At 44.2% G+C, this 19,778-nt stretch overlaps 1 protein-coding gene across 2 annotated transcripts in view; it reads right to left on the bottom strand.

Moving 5' to 3' along the window:
- ERCC3 (ERCC excision repair 3, TFIIH core complex helicase subunit) overlaps positions 1-19,147 on the bottom strand; it is a 47,085-nt gene extending 27,938 nt beyond the window's left edge. The window contains exons 1-7 of one of the 2 annotated variants that reach the window (XM_073305013.2): positions 19,043-19,147; positions 14,374-14,579; positions 8,392-8,628; positions 6,683-6,732; positions 4,881-5,016; positions 4,529-4,687; positions 2,534-2,738 (exon numbers count right to left, since the gene is read on the bottom strand). In XM_073305013.2, the coding sequence (XP_073161114.1) occupies positions 2,534-2,738; positions 4,529-4,687; positions 4,881-5,016; positions 6,683-6,732; positions 8,392-8,628; positions 14,374-14,579; positions 19,043-19,061 (1,012 nt within the window). In that variant the 5' untranslated portion in view covers positions 19,062-19,147. Of the gene's footprint in view, positions 1-2,533; positions 2,739-4,528; positions 4,688-4,880; positions 5,017-6,258; positions 6,434-6,682; positions 6,733-8,391; positions 8,629-14,373; positions 14,580-19,042 lie in introns of those variants that run through there. The other variant, XM_073305014.1, reaches the window with a different exon arrangement.
- Positions 19,148-19,778: the final 631 nt, after the last annotated feature.

Genomic DNA, 19,778 nt, shown 5'->3' with positions numbered 1-19,778 from the left:
TTTCTCAGTAGCCACTGCTTCAAGACTAGAATAGAAGCAGCAGCCTTTACATATTAGCATATGAAACCACACATCTGTGTCTGCTGCTTGTCATACACTTATGAAAAATCTCAGCAAAATCACTGCAATTAATGTTCTCTTTGCAGCAAAATGAACTGCTTTGAATAGTTTCTTTGTTCCAAAACTTAGGCCAGGTCTACACTACAAGCCTACACTGGTAGAACGACGTCGCTCAGGGGTGTGAAAAATCCACTCCCTTAGTTACACCGACCTAACCCCTGGGTAGGCAGCGCTATGCTGATGAGACAGCTTCTCCTGTCGACAGAGCTACTGCCTCTCATGGAGATGGATTAACTACACCAAAGGGAGCAGCTCTCCTGTCAGCGTAGAACCGTCTTCACTAAAGCGGCACAGCTGTACGTGTCGACAACCCTTTAAATTAGACCAGATGGCTTCAGCAAGCTGCTAGTTACTGAGTGGGTCTTTGTTGCTTCTATAGGCTGAGCCCATTGCACACCAGGGGCTCATTGCATTCCTCTATTCCCCACCCCTACAAGCTCCCGTTGTGCCACCCTCATAAGAATGGCCAGACTGGGTCAGACCAAAGGTCCATCTAGCCCAGGATCCTGTCTGCCGACAGTGGCCAATGCCAGGTGCCCCAGAGGGAATGAACAGAACAGGTAATTGTCAAGTAATCCATCTTCTGTCGCCCACTGCCATCCCCATCTATTTCAGAGGCTCCCTGGCAGTTTCCTACCCACCCCCTCCATCATGCCAGGGCTCTGTGTACTCCCAGACGCTCATGGATCGCTAACTGGTTAAAAGACAGGAAAACAAAGGGTAGGAATAAATGGTCAGTTTTCAGAATGGAGAGAGGTAAATAGTGGTGTCCCCCAGGGGTCTGTACTGGGCCCAGTCCTATTCAACATATTCATAAATGATCTGGAAAAAGGGGTAAACAGTGAGGTGGCAAAATCTGCAGATGATACAAAATTACTCAAGATAGTCAAGTCCAAAACAAAGGGTTACAAAAGTATCTCACTAAACTGGGTGACTGAGCGACAAAATGGCAGATTTCAGAGTAGCAGCCGTGTTAGTCTGTATTCGCAAAAAGAACAGGAGTACTTGTGGCACCTTAGAGACTAACCAATTTATTTGAGCATGAGCTTTCGTGAGCTACAGCTCACTTCATCGGATACATTTGTTAGTCTCTTAGGTGCTACAAGTACTCCTGTTCTTTTTGCAAAATGGCAGATGAAATTCAATGTTGATAAATGCAAAGTAATGCACATTGGAAAACAATCCCAACTCTACATACAAAATAATGGGGTCTAATTTAGCTGTTACTACTGAAGAGAGAGATCGTAGAGTCATCGTGGATAGTTCTCGGAAAACATCTGCTCAGTGTGCAGCAGCAGTCGTCAAAAAAGCTAACAATGTTAGGAACCATTAGGAAAGGAATCGATAATAAGACACAAAATATCATAGTGCCATTCTATAAATCCATGGTGTGCCCGCACCTTGAACAGTGCATGCAGTTCTGGTCACCCTATCTCAAAAAAAATATTAGAAATGGAGAAAGGTACAGAGAAGGGCAATGGAAATGATTAAGGGTATGGAACAGCTTCCATACAAGGAGAGATGAAAAAGACGGCGACTTTTCAGCTTGGAAAAGTGACGACTAAGAGGGAATGTAATTGAGGTCGATAAAAGCTTGACTGGTGTGGAAAAAAATGAATAAGAAAGTGTTATTTATTCCTTTCACGTAACACAAGAACCAGGGGGCATGTGATGAAATTAATAGGCAGCAGGTTTAAAACAAACAAAAAGAAATAGTTCTTCACATGACACAGTCAACCTGTGGAATTCGTTGCCTGGGGAATTGTGAAGGTCAAAACTATAGCAGTGTTCAAAAAACAATGAGATAAATTCACAGAGGACAGGTCTATCAATGGCTATTAGCAAAGATGGTCAGTGATACAACCCCATGCTCTGGGTGTCCCTAGCCTCTGACTGCCAGAAGCTGGGAGTGGACACAGGGAATGAATCACTTGATCATTGCTCTGTTCTCTGCCTTCCCTTGGAAGCACCTGGCATTGGCCACTGTCAGAAGACAGGATACTGAGCTAGAAGGACCATTGGTCTGACCCAGTATGGCTGTTCTTACATTTCCTGCTTTGCCATCATTCTTATCTCTTTTCTTTCTATTTGGAAGATAAATCATTTATGGTGTCAACATTTTAAAACTCTATTGGCACAAGCAAAAGAACTGAGATGGGGGGGGGGGTATTGTTATACTGGAAGGTGTTAATGGCTGCCAGCAGCTGGTTCTTTGATCTGCAGATATTTGCAGACCTACCTGCTAACCAGATGCCAGGGGCTCTGTCCCCCCGCAAGGGTTATGCCCAGAACATTCCCTGAAACTCTCTGGAACTGATCAGCTGTGGCAGTCAAAAATTAGTTACAAACAGAGAAATGCCATCAAGTTGCGCATAAGGCCTTACTTCAACTTAGCCAAAATCCAACTACTTACCACATGGCAGGACAATAACACCAGATCTAGCACGCCCATTCCCAAACATCTTCCTTAGACTTTTCTCCTGGTAAGGTCTGAGAACTGCTGTGGGCTTCAGGTCAATATTAATGTCAGGATTCACTGAATCATTTCTGAAATCATACTCTGCCAGCAAGGGGTACTCCAAGTGAATGCAACGCTTCTGAAGCTCTTCAATCATTTCCTAGAAAGGAAACAAAGCTTCTAACAGCATATTCTAAATTTCTGAAACCTGCTGAGGATTTTTTAAAGTCATCAGTTTATATACCCTAGCTGTATAAAGGCAAGTTAATTGTTCTTTTACACCCTTTGCTTGCTCTATAACAGCAGGAGTTAAAACCTATTCTCAGAACTTTGCTGGTGATCAAAGCAGAAAACAGAACAATTTAAGTATTATTGTATATTAGAAACAAAGGGGGGAAATTGTTGACAAATGGAAAAAAGTGAGATATTCAAATCTCTGAAAGGGTGTTATTCTGTAGGGAAAGCCCCTGATAATGTCCTTTATAGGACTATTGACAAATCAACATTTTGAACACAAACAATTCAAAATACAGCATCTCTAGTCACTTTTGTAACTGAAGGTCCACAGAAGCTACACAGGTGACTCAGAAATCTTCGCTCTGCAGTAACAGATACTCTACCACAAAAGCATGTTGCATTTAATTGCTATCTGAGACATTGAAAAAATGACCTGAATAGCCTGCCGATTGTCTTTATGTTTCCTATAAGGCAACAAAAGACTTGCCAAATCTAGGATAAAACGACAGAAAATTCACAAAAAAGCCTCATAAATACATCTGATCTAATAAGTCAATTCATATGCAGCACCTGCTAAGCACCGATATCCTCCATTCTGTACATGACAGAAATATAAAAAGCATCTTTGTCCAAAGATTTTATAATCCGAGAGATTTTAGACAAAACACTGCAAGAAACAAACTGATTCAGACCCCTACATGATCTCACACCTCACTAATTACACACTGCTGGGATGGGGAAGGCACTTAACAGAAATGACTTAACAGAAGCAGTAACATTAAAGGTTCCACACCCGCAAATAAGAACAGTGTATCTCTTTACATAGGCCAGGTTTGCATAAGGAGTAAGAATAGTATTGTAGCTAAGGCACTAGAGTGGAACTCGTGAACTTTGTCCTTGGGCCAGTCACTTAAGCTCCTGGGACCTCAGCTCCCCATCTGCATGAGGGAAGAAATAACGATCTCTATTTCACACAAGATTGGGGTTTTTGAGGATTGAGGTTGGGATTTTCAAATGTGCCCAAGGGAGTTAAGCATGCAACTCCCTTTTAACTTCCATAGGCTCCTCTGAAAATCGTAGCCAAATTCACTAGTATTTGTGACGTGCTCAGACATTACAACAATGAGCACCAAAGAAAAGTCCACAAGATCTTACTTACCAAGCTCCTCAAACATATGGGACATGTATGCAAGCCACATTAACTTTTGCTGAATAGTGTAGGTTAACCGCCAACAAGATCAAGCAGACAAGGTAAATTTAAGAACAGCCTCACAGTTGCCAGAAGCTGCTGGGGCTGGAAGGAGATGTGAAGTCACACAAAGCATCTGGGTGGATTTAGAATCTGCCTTCAGACTACATTAATATTTTCAAGTAATTATCTCACTCAGGTTTGGTCAGCATAACAGTCCACACGAGATAGCACATTCAATCCTGCAGAAAGGGAGCCCATATACCCTAGCAACTGCCCTGTAGCCTGTCAACATCGCTCACGCGTCAGCCAGGGAAGGGGCAGTGTCTAGTCCCTCCCACCAGGCTGGAGAGGAAGAATCTGTGATGTGGGACTTTCAGAGGTGAGGGAAGAAGTCTTTGTGGCTCAGAGGGCCACCCCCGATAGAAAAGCCTTAGAATATGGTATTTAGCAACCCCACATCCAATTGCCTGCAGTGGGACTCACTATGACCATGGCTGCCAAGCAGTTAACAGATATTTTACCTGCTTGACTTCAAAAGATACAGTCTGTGTTTCTTCCTCCTCCTCCTCATCTTTGTCCATCTGCTCGTAAAACTCAAATAAGTCGGCCGGGACATCCGATTTATTCTGAGCATCTGTCCCTTGTGATGTTGAAGGACCTCCGTCACTGGATTTGGAAATCTGAAACAGGAATTTAAAAGACCCCATTAAAGATTCTCGCTGAGCAATGGTTCATTAATGAAGCACAGAGCATGTGCAATGTTTACAACAGAAGGAAGTATGCAATAACCACCGCTGCAGATATTCAACAGTATGTACAGCCTCACAAAGAGGAATCCAGCATTTTAGAAGATGACCCTCGATCCCAACGTACTGCTGATTTGCTCGTGAATGTCTCTGTGATGAGCTCGGTTTCTTCTCCCTCAGCGTTTCTCAGCCGACACTCTTTGATGACGTGGTCCTGAAGAAGCTGCTGGATGACTTCAGGGTGGGTGCTTTCTACAAAATACCTAGATGGAAAGGACAAACAAGAACTAGACAAGCAGCTCCCAACAAAGTTTAAAGCATGTTATACCAATCAGAGAATCTGTCTGAGCACCTACTGCAACACCGGAACTGGCGTTTCAATCTACCTGACAGTGATTCCAGATGGAGTCACTCAAGCTATAGCATCTTTGCCATCGCTCGTGCGTATGAGGGTTAAAACAATTGTTGCTACTACAGAGAACTTTTCACAGACATCCTCACAGCAAATATTTAACTGCTAAAGATTCCCTTGCTTGAATAATCCATTTCAAAACTTAGATAAGACTAGAAAGACTCCAAAAGCACCATTTAGATAACCCTGGAAAGCTCCCCACTTCACCGTCCATCATCTCTAAAAGGAGGCAATTCTTTTGAAGCCGCCTTTGGGGTGGGGCCAGGAAAGAAATCCGAGTACACAGGGTGAGCTGCCTGAGCCCTTAGTATAAGGCAGAAGCTATGAAAACCTCATTCTGCAAGCTCTAGGAGTGTTTCTTCCCCTTGAAGCTTGCCAATAAAGATGCTCGTTGGAGAGTCTCATTAAAACGTGAGCCTACAGAAGCTGAAAAACGTTTGAACTGGAGAAGCAGGTGGTGGTTCAGGGAGGACTCCTAAAAATGGCTATAAAGAGCGTGCTAGTATTGAACAGAAGAACGGCCACCCTGGGTCAGACCAAAGGCCCATCTAGCCCAGTCTCCTGTCTTCCGACAGCAGCCAATGCCAGGTGCTCCAGAGGGAATGAACAGAACAGGGAATCATCCAGTGATCCATCCCCTGTTGCCCATTCCCAGCTTCTGACAAACAGAGGCTAGGAACACCATCCCTGCCCATCCTGGATAATAGCCACTGATGGACCTGTCCTCCATGAATTTATCTAGTTTTTTTTTTAATCCTTTTTTGAATCCTGAGTCTTGGCCTTCACAACATCCTCTGGCAAAGAGTTCCACAGGTGGGTGAATTTCTGTTTTACCCAACAGGGCAGGTTAAAAGGGAGGCGAGAGGGCACCGGGAGTCAGGAGTCCTGGGTTCTATTCCTGGCTCAGCCACTGACACGCTGTGGCATCTCAGGCATGCCACTTCCCCTCTGACCCTTGGTTTTCTCATATGCAGGATAGATTTTAAGGCTAAAAGGGACCATTTAGATCATCTAGGCCAGTGGTGGGCAACCTGCGGCCCGCTCACAGTTCGTCAGGGTCATCCGCTGGCGGGCCGCCAGACAGTTTGTTTACATTTGCAAGGCTGCCTGCAGCTTCCAGTGGTCGCGGTTCACCGTTCCTGGCCAACGGGAGCCATGGGAAGCGGCAGCCAGCATGTCCCATGCAGCCCGCGCCACTTCCCGCAGTAAGACAATCTACCGCAGTAAAACAAACATCGTCAGCTCAGCAGTCTGAGACCATAGATTGACCAGTCAATTAACGTAAATCAGCACTTTTGGTTTGAAGAATCTTTCTAAAAAAAAAACAAAAAAACAAAAAACAAACAAAGCATACCCATGCTAACACAATGATCACCACTAGAGTGAACCCAGAACAGTCAAACTTAAAGCAAATAACTACTATACTAAAGTACTGCAAGCAGGGGGAATAAAAAAAAAAAATTATATTCCCTCCCTCCCACCCCCTTCCCCACACACACACAAGAAAAGCTGCTTACCTGTTGTGTTTCAGAACTAGCTTTACCTTTCCATAGCTGACAGTACACAGCTACAAACAGACAAGAACATCCATTAGGAACAAGCAATTCAGATTCAGCATATTAAATCAGCCACTGCTTTATTGACACAACATTTGTGTGTGTATACAAAAATACAGACACACAACCTTTGCTGCGTAACCAGAATGGTTCACCAAGACTAGTACAGGATCAATAAGAGTCAGAACAAATGGGAAGTATAAGGGAGAACTGAAATCAGTCAACTCTACACGCACAGGATTGCTGAGAGCTGCTGCAAAATAGATGGGCATCAAAGACGAGAGGTCTTCAAGAGGTTTCACAACCTATTATGGATTACGTAAAAAAAATGGTCTTCGTTACCACTAAGAACTGGATGCTTTGAAACATCGGAGGAATTCCTCCTCTGAATATAGAAGAGATGGGAACTCATCTATCCCGCAATATAGTGTTAGAGACTCCAGGTCAAGTCTGGAATCTTTGGTAATATCTGTCCAAATGGCAGCTTGTTCACAAATATTTAGGGCTACGCCATGGTCTCTCTCACATGCTTCTGCACCTCACAATCCATATGCATAGAGACCTGGAGGACCCAGACAGGTTATAGCTATTTGCTGATAACAAGACTGGTTACGACAGGTGCCTGGCAATGTCCACAATAGTTTTTATTTGTATCATCATAGCACTTAGGAGTACAATTCAAGGACGAGGACCCTGGTGTGCTAGATGAACGAAAAGACAGCCCCTGCTACTTGCTAAGGTTGAAAGGCACAATCCTCACTAAGGAGCATGTGCTTTTCTTGGCTTAAAATAAATTACATTTTTATCATTTTCAGAGAACTGCCTCCCGCCAACCAGTGTACATTAATTTCCATTATTATGCAATAGCTACGTTTCATTAATGCAAGGCTATGATTGCTCAGTTAAATTAGGATTCTTATAGCAATGTTAACTCTGACACACTGCACAGCTTGAATATTCTATGGAATACTTTCTACCAAAAATAATAAGATTTAGTTCCTAATTCCTGATTAAGAGTGTGTTTTCTACACTACTTTTATGGCTATATGTGTAGATTACTGTATTTCTGTTAATATAAAAAATACATTCAAAAAAACATACAGGATGCACAACACAGGTGGGTTAATACATCTTTTGGAACCTTGACTTTAGCATTTCTGACTTTGATTTTAATAGAGCAACCTCAACTATGCATTAACTTACTATTAAATGCAAAAAACCATAAGCAACTCAGACACTGTTCTATAGTGCAGGTTTGTACCTTTCGACAATGTGACGTTTTAATGCATATAGCAGGGGTGATTCCAAATTTGGGGCCAGATGCTGCAGCACTTACTGACTCCAGTTAAATTATTTACATGAACAATGGTTACAAGATCAGACCTTTACATGAAATTTTCTATTTGTGGGTCAAACCTATTTATAAGGTGTATTTAGGATATGCATACATGTTGCATGGAGAAATCAATCAGAAATATGCAATTTTGATGTCCAGTTCCAATCTGTCACAGCCTGAAAGCTATGTTTCTGATGCTATCCTAAGGGTAAAGGAAGAAGATAGGATGAAGAGCGTGCTTCCCTGAATTCTGAAACCAAGCAATAGAAGAGAACAGGAGCATTAGAGACATGAAAAGACAATGGAGAATGACTCTCCACTGAAACGATCTCACCTTGATAAACTGAATTATTCCATCTGGGACACCAGTCTTGCTCAGCTTTCGCAAATATTCAGTGATGTCACTTGTCTGTAAACCAACACTGACAGCAGCATAAAGCGAGTAAGCAGTGAGTTTGTATTCGTGTACATGGGTTGGCCTGCACACAGGTTCAGCAATAGCAACCAGAAAATCCTGGGCATATTTGTAAACAGGAGAAAAGGCTTCCAGGAAAACATGGCCATCAGGAGCCTAGAAGACAGAAAAGGAAAAATGGGTTAAAGAAATAATGAGGTTGTGTGAGAAAGGTAGAAAGCCCTCTCTACTACTAGGATTAAGGACACACGATGCAAAGGGACCATTATTATTTAATGGACAGTATGTCATGGGGCATGGAAAAGGTGCTGCTGTTTCAGGGTGAGAGCCACATATGAAGGAAAACTAATCTGATGTTCAAGACACAAACAAAATAAGTCAGCAAAAAACTCGAGGCCACCTTGAGGTTCATCTAATCAGTTTCACGATTACCAATTTTCCCATCAGAGAGCATCAAGTGAGAGAAAAAAGCTTTTTAAAAATAGGCTGTAACAGGGTGAATAAAATTGATGATTTAAAAAGTCAGATCTTTTAAAATTAAATACAGGTTTATTGTTAAAATAATAAACCTATTTAAAATTGGCAATTTATGTTAAGGCCTAAACCAATCATAATCTGTTAAAATCATTTAATGAAATACAACAAACAACATGTTTGCTGCCAACTTCTTAAGAAAATCCAACCACTGAACTGGTGGAAGTCACTGGCTAAGCATCTGGGCCACAGTTTGCTGAAGTGTTAAGCCAGTTTTGGACAGCAGTAGCAGAGCAAATATTTTCTTCATTTCAGTTTATGCGACTAGTTCAGTTCAATGACTAGTTCTTTCAAAATTAAGAGACCAATGGGAGCTGAAAAAGCAAGAAAGCTTGTTATCCTCTTCCAGTCTATGAATAAAAACTGGGATGAGATCTATTAGTTCTAAAGGCTTGAAGGACATGGTGACCAGAAACAATCAGTTCAATTTGCTAACTACAGATCATAGTTCCTTCGCTTAATAAATCAGTTTTAAAACTAAAATCGGTTTTGATAAACTTTTTTCTTATGTATCCAGCACATTTGAAGTAGTTTAAATTTAATAAACCAAAATAATATGCTGTTTTTGTCCTTCAATTGAATTTGAATTACCATCCAAATAAAGCTTGACACAAATCACAAGTAAAAAATTAATTGTCTACTAAATAAGAAATGCACCATTCACCATTAACGTAATACAAAAATTAAAATTGAGACTGCGAATACATGTAAGTTAAGCTGCATAACTGCTTAAATAAATGTGTATAGATACGGTGTATCCTGGTTAGCACCAAGAATCACCAAGTGTAGTGTAAAGGCTATATTAGTTGCAAATCAATATGTTTAACCACCAACAAAAATAAACCTTTCTTTAGGAAAATATCTAACTAAAATGTACAAATGCAAAACACGATTAAAATCGATGGATTTAAATCAAGGTTTCCTGCTTGCTGATTTAAATCGTGTTGACTTACATCAATTCACCCTGGGCTTTAAAACCACAAAAACTGACAGGGGACTCAGAGCTAGGCATAGTACCAGAACCTACTTTTAACTCATTTTCTGCAAGTGACCAGATACTAATTTGTTGGTGTCTCTTTAATGCATTCAAGTGTAAACGCCCCTAGAACTGATGAGGTTTTTTCAGTCTGACATATTAATTTTGTAGTAAGACCACATACTAACTGTTTGAGAAGAGTCACTATGCTAATCAAAGTCCTGAATCATAACAGCAATACACACTGACTCATGGGATAAGAAGGAAGGTCCTCTCATGGATCAGTAACTGGTTGAAAGATAGGAAACAAAGGTTTTACAGTTTTCACAGTGGAGAGAAGTAAACAGCGAGTTGTCCCCAAAGGATCTGTATTGGGACCAGTGCTGTTCAACAAATTCAATGATTTAGAAAAAGGGTAAACAGTGAGGTTGCAAAAATTTTGCAGATGACACAAAATTACTCAAAATAGTTAAGTCCAAAGCAGATTGCAAAGGGTTACAAAGGGATCTCACTAAACTGGATGACTGTGCGACAAACTGGCAGATGAAATTCAATGTTGATAAATGCACAGTAATTCACATTGGAAAACAATCCCAACTATACATATAAAGTGACTGAGTCTAAATTAGCTGTTACCACTCAAGAGACCTTGAAGTCTTGGATAGTTCTCTGAAAACATCTGCTCAATATTCAGCAGCAGTCAAAGAAGCTAGAAGAATACTAGGAACCATTAGGAAAGGGACAAATGATAAAATAGTAAATATCGTATCACCATTATATAAATCCTTGGTATGCTCACACCTTGAATACTGGGTGCAGTTCTGGTTGCCCTCATCTCACAAAAGATATATTAGGATTGGAAAAGACCAGAAAAAGTGATTAGGGTTACGGAACACCGTGCGTATGAGGCAAGATTAAAAAGACAGGGATTGTTCAGCTTGGAAAAGAGACGACTGAGGGGGGATATGAAACAGGTCTACAAAATCATGAATGGTGTGTGGAGAAAGTAAATAAGGAAGTGTTATTTACACCTTCACGTTATACAAGAACCAAGCGTCACACAATGAAATGAATAGGCAGCAGGTTTAAAACAAATGCAAGGAAGTACTTCCTCACAAAACACAAAGTCAACCTGTGCCAGATGACACTGAGAAGCCCAAAACCATAACTGGATTCAAAAGAGAATTAAATAAGTTCATGGAGGACAGGTACATCAATGGCTATTATTGAAAATGGTCATGGAGGCAACCCCATGCCCTGGGTGTCCTGAAACCCCTGACTGCCAGAAGCTTGGACTGCATGATAGGGGATGGCTCACTCGATAAATCTGGTTAGTTGTGAAAGGGTATTTGGTGGGAGAGCCTCCCAACCAACCCTTGCAGGCCATCTGTTTATGCCCTGAAACACAAAGTTTGCTTTCCTCAATAAGAACATAAAAATGGCCGTATTGAGTCAGACAAATGGTCCATCTAGTCCAGTATCCTGTCTTCCAACAGTGGCCGGTGCCAGATGCTTCAGAGGGAATGAACAGAACAGGGCAATTTATCGAGGCAGGACTAAGTAATATCTAGACCATCCCTGACAGGTGTTTGTCCAACCTGCTCTTAAAAATCCCCAATGATGCAGATTCCACAACCTCCCTAGGCAATTTATTCCAGTGCTTAACCACCCTGACAGTTAGGAAAAATTTCCTAATGTCCAACCTAAACCTCCCTTCCTGCAATTTAAGCCCATTGCTTCTTGTTCTATCCTCAGAGGTTAAGATGAATAATTTTTCTCCCTCCTCCTTGTAATAACCTTTTATGTACTTGAAAACTGTTATATCCCCTCTCAGTCTTCTCTTCTCCAGACTAAACAAACCCAATTTTTTTCAAACTTCCCTTTTAGGTCATGTTTTCTAGACCTTTAATCACTTTTGTTGCTCTTCTCTGGACTTTCTCCAATTTGTCCCCATCTTTCTTGAAATGTGTTGCCCAGAACTGGACACAATGCTCCAGTTGAGGCCTAATCAGCGCAGAGTAGAGCGGAAAAATTACTTCTCGCATCTTGCTTACAACACTCCTGCTAATACATCCCAGAATGATTGCTTTTTTTGCAAGTGTGTGTGACAAAGCTCCTCCTCTGCCTTGGTGGGTCCTGTGCTTTTGGCAGATTTGCTCACCTCAGAGACTGACGGCAGCCCTCAGTTTGGCCGCTTCTGCTAGAGGCTCAAATCTGCCATTCACTCAGCTAACCTCATCACTGGTCAGCATGAGGGAAACGGAGAACGATCTCCGCAGTCTCTGTTGTCCCACCTAGTGGGTTGGGGACAGGCCAGATCCCTTTCCAAATTAGCCCTTCCCTTCTGGTGTTGCTCACAGACCAGGTCAACTCCTCCTGTGTCTGATCAGGAGTTGGGGGGACAGACCCAGGCCTGCCCTTTACACTGGGTTCCAGCCAGGGCCCTGTGGATAACAGTTGTCTACAATGTCTCCTGTATCAGCTGTGTGACAGCTACAACTCCCTGGGTTACTTCCCCATGGCCTCCCCCCCACAGCACCTTCTTTATCCTCATCGCAGGATCTTCCTCCTGAAGCCTGATCACACTTGTACTTCTCAGTCCTCCAAGCAGCATGCCTTCTCGCTCCTTGTACACCCTCCACTAACTGATGGGAGGTCCTTTTTAAACCAGGTGTCCTGATTAGCCTGCCTGCCATAATTGATTCTCTTAAGTTCTTAATTGGCTCCAGGCGTCTTAATTAGCTTGCCTGTCTTAATTGGTTCTAGCACATTCCTGATTGCTCTAGCACAGCCCCTGCTCTGGTCACCCAGGGAACAGAAAACTATTCATCCAGTAGCCAGTATATTTGCCTTCGACCAGACTCCAGTAACCCACTGGTCTGGGTCTGTCACAAGTGTTACACTGTTGACTCATAGTTAGCTTGTGATCCACTATGACCCCGAGATCCCTTTCCGCAGTACTCCTTCCTAGGCAGTCATTTTGTATGTGTGCAACTAATTGTTCCTTCCTAAGTGGAGTACTTTGCATTTGTCCTTATTGAATTTCATCCTATTTACTTCTGACCATTTCTCCAGATCATTCTCAATTTTAATCCTATCCTTCAAAGAACTTGCAACCCCTCCCAGCTTGGTATTGCCGCAAACTTTATAAGTGTACTCTTTATGCCATTATCTAAATCATTGATGAAGATATTCAAAACAACTAGACCCAGAACCGATCCCTGCTGGACCCCACTCGTTATACTCTTCCAGCATAACTGTGAACCACTGATAACTACTCTATGGGAATGATTTTCCAACCATTTATGCACCCACCTTATAGTAGTTCCATATAGATTGCATTTCCCTATTTGTTTATGAGAAGGTGATGCGAGACAGTATCAAAAGCCTTACTAAAGTCAAGATATACCACATCTACCGCTTTCCCCCTATCCACAAGGCTCCATTATCTTTCCAGGTACAGAAGTTAAGCTGACTGGTCTGTAATATCCTGGGTTGTCCTTATTTCCCTTTTTATATATGGACACTATATTTGCCCTTTTGCAGTCTTCTGGAATGTCTCCCGTCTTCCATGACTTTTCAAAGATAATTGCTAATGGCTCAGATATCTCCTCAGTCAGCTCCTGGAGCATTCTAGGATGCATTTCATCAGGCCTTGGTCATTTGAAGACATCTAACTTGTTTAATTTTTGACTTCTTCTTTCCCTATTTTAGACTCCGATCCTACCTCATTTTCACTGGCATTCACTATGTTAGACATCCAATCGCCACCAACCTTCTTGGTGAAAACTGAAACAAATAAGTCATTAAGCATCTCTGTCATCCTCTCATGCCACTCTAAACTAGGACTGTACCAAAACTTTAAAGTTTGCTCAGAATGTTTTACACGGGCAAACTCACACCAAGATTTCTGTCTACCTGGAGACATATGATATGTTTTTGTCCCCCCCCCCCTCCACTATGCCTCTCTACTAGATTGCAATAAGTGAAGCATATTTTGAAATGGCTACAAATCCTCCTGTATTCCCAGCTTTTCTCTGGGGAAAAAATATTGATGGGGCCTTCCAGTTTTAACCTTTTACCTCAAACCTCATTTGTACCATATTACAGAGAAAGGTATTTGCCTAGATAACATGAATCCCTCCTCTAGATCTCCAAAGCATCCCGTCCTATGTCCGTTGCTAGCAATCTAGGGCAGAGACTGTCTCCCTGGCTGTGTTTTGCACAGCATTTGTCCGTATTGTTGGGTCTTATGCAAAATCTTCCTCCTCACAGTGTCCCTTTCTAAGTCTACCTAATTCAAACTCACTGCACAGTACTATACTTCATTCTCCTTTGTTATTTGCCACAAACAAAAGAAGTCTTTTACAAAGCTGTTTGATGGGACTTACCACCCAGAGTGGACGTGAGGAATGATCACCCTTTAGAAGCATCTGGAGTCTGTAGTCTTTTGCTCCATACTCATCCACTTTGATCCCAGACTCTTCCACTTGTTTCCCAGCTGCAGATGGAACGGCTTCCTGAGACTCTCTACCAGGAGTTTCATCGTCGTCATCATCGTCATCATCGTAATGACGTTTTTTAGATTTCTTCTTATCTGAAAACAAAGTCACAAAAATTAAAATATAAATTTATCTACACCTTGATCAGTTAAGGTCCATCAAGACGACAAGACACTGTCCAGATCTGTAGCCGAGTGAGTCAGACATCTATTTAAAAAAACCAAAAACCTACATTAAGAGATACTTGCTGGGAGGTTATTGATAGGATAGGCATCATAGAAACTTGGTGGAATGAGGAAAATCAAGGAGACCCAGTAATATCAGGGTACAAAATATATGAAACGACAGGTCGTGCTGGTGAGGGCGCTACACTACATGTGAAAGAAAGCACAGAGTCAAATAAAGTAAAGATCTTAAATGAATCAAACTGTACCACAGAATGTCTATGGATAGAAATCCCATGCTTGAATAGTAAGACTATAGCAGTAGGTATATACTACTGACCACTTGACCAGGATGGTGATTGTGAAAAGCTCAGGGAGATTAGGTAGCCTACAAGGTAGAAAATGCATTTTCATGGGGGATTTCAACTATCCTCATACTAACTGGGAATGTGTCACCTCAGGGAGGGATGCAGAGACAAAATTTCTAGACACATTGAATGACTGCTTCTTGGAGCAGCTTGTCCCGGAACTCACAAGGAGAGAGGCAATTCTTGATTTAGTCTTAAGTAGAACACAGGATCTGGTTCTGTTCATCCTGAATATAGCTGAACCGCTCAGTAATAGCAACCATAAATGTAATTAAATTTCACATCCTTAATTGGGGGAAAATGCCAAAGAACCGCACTACAGAAGCATTTAACTTCAAAAAGGAGAACTACACAAAAATGAAGAAGCTAGTTAAATGGAAATTAAAAGGAACTGTCACAAGGGAGAAATGCCTGCAAACTGCATGGACGCTATTTAAAAAGTTTCAGAGTAGCAGCCGTGTTAGTCTGTATCCGCAAAAAGAAAAGGAGTACTTGTGGCACCTTAGAGACTAACAAATTTATTTGAGCATAAGCTTTCGTGAGCTACAGCTCACTTCACTGGATGCATATAAATCTCCCCACTGTATTTTCCACTGAATGCATCCGATGAAGTGAGCTGTAGCTCACAAAAGCTTATGCTCAAATAAATTGGTTAGTCTCTAAGGTGTCACAAGTACTCCTTTACTATTTAAAAATATCATAATAGAGATTCAAACTAAAGCTATATGCCAAATATAAAAATAAAAGTAAGAGGACCAAAAAAACGCCACCATGGCTAAACAAAAGAGTTGGTTAGATGCAAAAAGACATCCTTTAACAATTGGAAGTCAAATTCTAGTGAGGAGTCAGAAAGGAGCATAAACTCTGGCAAGTCAAGCGTAGAAGCATAAGGCAGGCGGGCCAAGAAAGAATCTGAAGAGCAACTAGCAGGAAACAGAAAAACTAACAGCAAAAATACTTTTTAAGTACACCCGAAGCAGAAAGCCTGCCAAACAATCAGTGGGGTCACTGGACGTTAGAGGTGCTAAAGGAGCACTCAAGGAAGACAAGGCTGTTGTGGAGAAGCTAAATGAATTATTTGCACAACAGAGGATGAGGGGGAGATTCCCACATCTGAGCCATTTTTTTTAGATGACAAATCTGAAAAACTGTCTCAGACGGAGGTGTCGGTAGAGAAGGTTTTGGAAAAAAGTCACCAGGACCAGATGGCATTCACCCAAGAGTTCTGAAGGAACTCAAATATGTGTGGTATGTAACCTATCACTTAAATCAGCCTCTGTATCAAATCACCGAAGGGTAACTAATGTAACACCTATGTTTAAAAGAGGCTCCAGAGGCTATCCTGGCAATTACAGGCCAGTAATCCTAACTACAGTACCAGGTAAATTGGTTGAAACTATCATAAATTACAGAATTACAGGACACATAGACAAACACAGTTTGTTGGGGAAAAGTCAACACAGCTTTTGTAAAGGGAAATCATGCCTCCCCATCTACAATTCTTTGAGGGGGTAAAACAGACACATGGAGAAGAACGATCCAGTGGATATAGTATACTTGGATTTTCAGAAAGTCTTTGACAAGGTCCCTCACCAAAGGCTCTCAAACAAAGTAACAAGTCATGGGATAAAAGGGAAGGTCCTCTCGCGGATGAGTAACTGGTTAAAAGATAGGAAACAAAGGCTAGGAATAAATCATCAGTTTTCACAATAGAGAGGTAAATAAAAGGGTCCCAATGGATCTGTACCGGAACCTGTGCTAGTCAACATGTTCATAACGGGTGTGGAAAAAGGGGTGAACACGAACGTGGCAAAGTTTGCAGACGATACAAAATTACTCAAGATAGTTACGTTCAAAGCAGACAGCAAAGAGTTACAACGGGATCTCACTAAACTGAGTAAGTGGGTCACAAGATGGAAGAAGAAATTCAGTGCTGATGAATGCAAAGTAATGCACACTGGAAAACATAATCCAAAGTACACATAAAAAACGATGGGGTCTAAATGAGCTATTAAAACTCAAGAAGGAGATTTTGGAGTCATTGTGGATAGTTCCCTGAAAACATCCGCTCAGTGTGCAGCAGCACTCAAAAAACCTAACCAAATGGTAAGAACCAATAGGAAAGAGAGAGATAAAAAACCCCAGAAAACATAATGCCACTATATAAATACGTGGTACACCCACACTTTGAATACTGTGTACAGTTCTGGCTGCCCCATCTTTTTTTTTAAAAAAAAGATACATTTGAATTGGGACAGGTACAGAGAAAAGATAAGGGCAATAAAAATGATTGGGGTATGAAACAGCTTCCATACAAAGAGAAATTAAAAAGACTGGGGCTGTTCAGTTTAGAAAAGAGATGACTAAGGGGGGATATGATACAAGTCTTTAAAATCATCCATGGTGTGGAAAAAGCAAATAGAGAAGCGTTATTCATCCCTTCACATAACACAAGAATTAGGGGTCCCCTGCCAAAATTAATAGGCATCATATTTAAAACAAACTTAAGGAAGTACTTCTTCACACAATGCACAATCCACTTGTGGAACTCATTGCCAGGAGATGTTTTGAAGGACAAAAGCATAACAGCGTTCAAAGAAGAAATAGATAAGTTCACAGAGAATAGGTCCATCAATGGTTAATAGCCAAGATAGTCAGGGAGGTAACCCCATACAACTGGGTTGTGTCCCTAAACTTCCAGCTGCCAGAAGCTGAGACTGGACAACAGGGGTTAAATCACTCGAAATTGCCCTGTTCTGTTCATTTTTTCTGAACTATATGGCACCGGCCACCGTCAGAAGACAGGATATGGGACTAGATGGACCATTGGTCTGACCCAGTATGGCTGTTCTTATGAGTTTAGCTCCTGGTTGGCAGATGAAGAGGGACCTGCATGTAGGAAGACTTTGGCAGGAAGACTTGAGATAGGAATTTAGAAGTGGGGAAAAGGAAAAGTCACCTTCTATTCAGATTATTTTGTAAACATGGGATATGCCTGCACTACAGCAACACAGCTGCAGTCATGCCACTGTAGTACAGACACTTACGAAAGCCACGAAAGGGGGTTTTCCATTGCTGTACTAAATTCACCTACTTTAGAGGTGGTAGCTAAGTTGAGGGGAGAATTCTTCTATTGATCTAGTGGTGTCTACACCGGAACTTAGGTCAGTTAAACAACATCGCTTTTCACATGAGTGACATAACTAAGTGGACGTAAGTATTAGCTTACATCGGGTCTTAGCTTTCACAAGTAGAGATCCCTCAACTTTCCCAATGGCTCTTAGCTCCCTGGATTTCAATCACACCCACCATCAGTTACAGGGGCACCAAGCACAACAAGGTTATTTAATATGTGTACGACAGTAATGACCAACCTCGCACACCAATAAGGGGGCTCCCTCGTGCTAGGTGGTGTGTGGGTGCGCACGTGCAAGGCATGCACAGACACATGCCAGGCACCCGCACACACTCACCTGCCACACACAAGACACACGTGCACCTGCCACACATGCACACTCACCCACCATGAGCATACACACACAGTCGCCCGCACAGACACCTGCCACGCGCCCGCAGACGCGGACACGCGCGCACCTGCCACGCGCCCGCAGACGCGGACACGCGCGCACCTGCCACGCGCCCGCAGACGCGGACACGCGCGCACCTGCCACGCGCCCGCAGACGCGGACACGCGCGCACCTGCCACGCGCCCGCAGACGCGGACACGGACACGCGCGCGCACCTGCCACGCGCCCGCAGACGCGGAAACGCGCGCGCGCACCTGCCACGCGCACACGCCTGTTACACGCCCAGTCTAAGGGCCACAGCCCCGGGGCCCGGTTTCCAGACGTGGCCCCTGCGGCTGGTGGCGGCCGGAGCCCAGGGAAGCCGGGCGGGGGCAGCTCCCATCGCCCCGCAGGCTGCGCGGCCCGTCGGGGGCCCCGGCTACGCCCGGGGCGGGAAAGGGGCGCACCGGGCGCGGGGGGCGCTGGCGGGGAGCGGAGCCGCCGCGGGGGGGAGTCTCACCTCGCTCCCGCCGGCCCATCGTCACGGGCCCGTCCGCGCCCGCCCGCCGCCAGCAGCACCGCGGGCCCCGCCCAGCCGGCGCCGGCCCCGACCCCGACCCCGAGCGTCACTTCCGGGACGGGGCGCCGCCCGCGGCCTGTCACCTAGCAACCCCCGCGCCTCACAGCCCCTCCCCTCGCACCCCTCCCCAGTCCCCCCGGCACCCCTCAAATACCCGCCGACACCCGCCCTCGCATCGTCCCCCGCCTCGGTCCCCAGCACAGCCACGGCCCCCCCTCCTCCCCCTACACTCCCCTTCCCCCCCGGTACTCGCCACCCCCCGGCACCCCCCGTCCCCCGACACCCCCCGTCCCCACCCCGGCACCCCGCCTTCCCCCGACACCCCCCGTCCCCACCCCGGCACCCCGCCTCCCCCGACACCCCCCGTCCCCACCCCGGCACCCCGCCTCCCCTCCCTCCCCCGACACCCCCCGTCCCCACCCCGGCACCCCGCCTTCCCCCGTTCCCCGACACCCCCGTCCCCACCCCGGCACCCCGCCTCCCCTCCCTCCCCCGACACCCCCCGTACCCACCCCGGCACCCCGCCTCCCCCCCGTCCCCCGACACCCCCCGTCCCCACCCCGGCACCCCGCCTCCCCTCCCTCCCCCGACACCCCCGTCCCCGTCCCCACCCCGGCACCCCGCCTCCCCCCCGTCCCCCGACACCACCCGTCCCCGTCCCCACCCCGGCAGCCCG

The sequence above is a fragment of the Lepidochelys kempii genome, chromosome 11, assembly GCF_965140285.1.
Source record: "Lepidochelys kempii isolate rLepKem1 chromosome 11, rLepKem1.hap1, whole genome shotgun sequence".
Taxonomy (NCBI): domain Eukaryota; kingdom Metazoa; phylum Chordata; order Testudines; family Cheloniidae; genus Lepidochelys; species Lepidochelys kempii.
The sequence above is the reverse complement of the archived record's forward strand: the minus strand, read 5'-3'. Positions and strand labels throughout refer to the sequence as shown.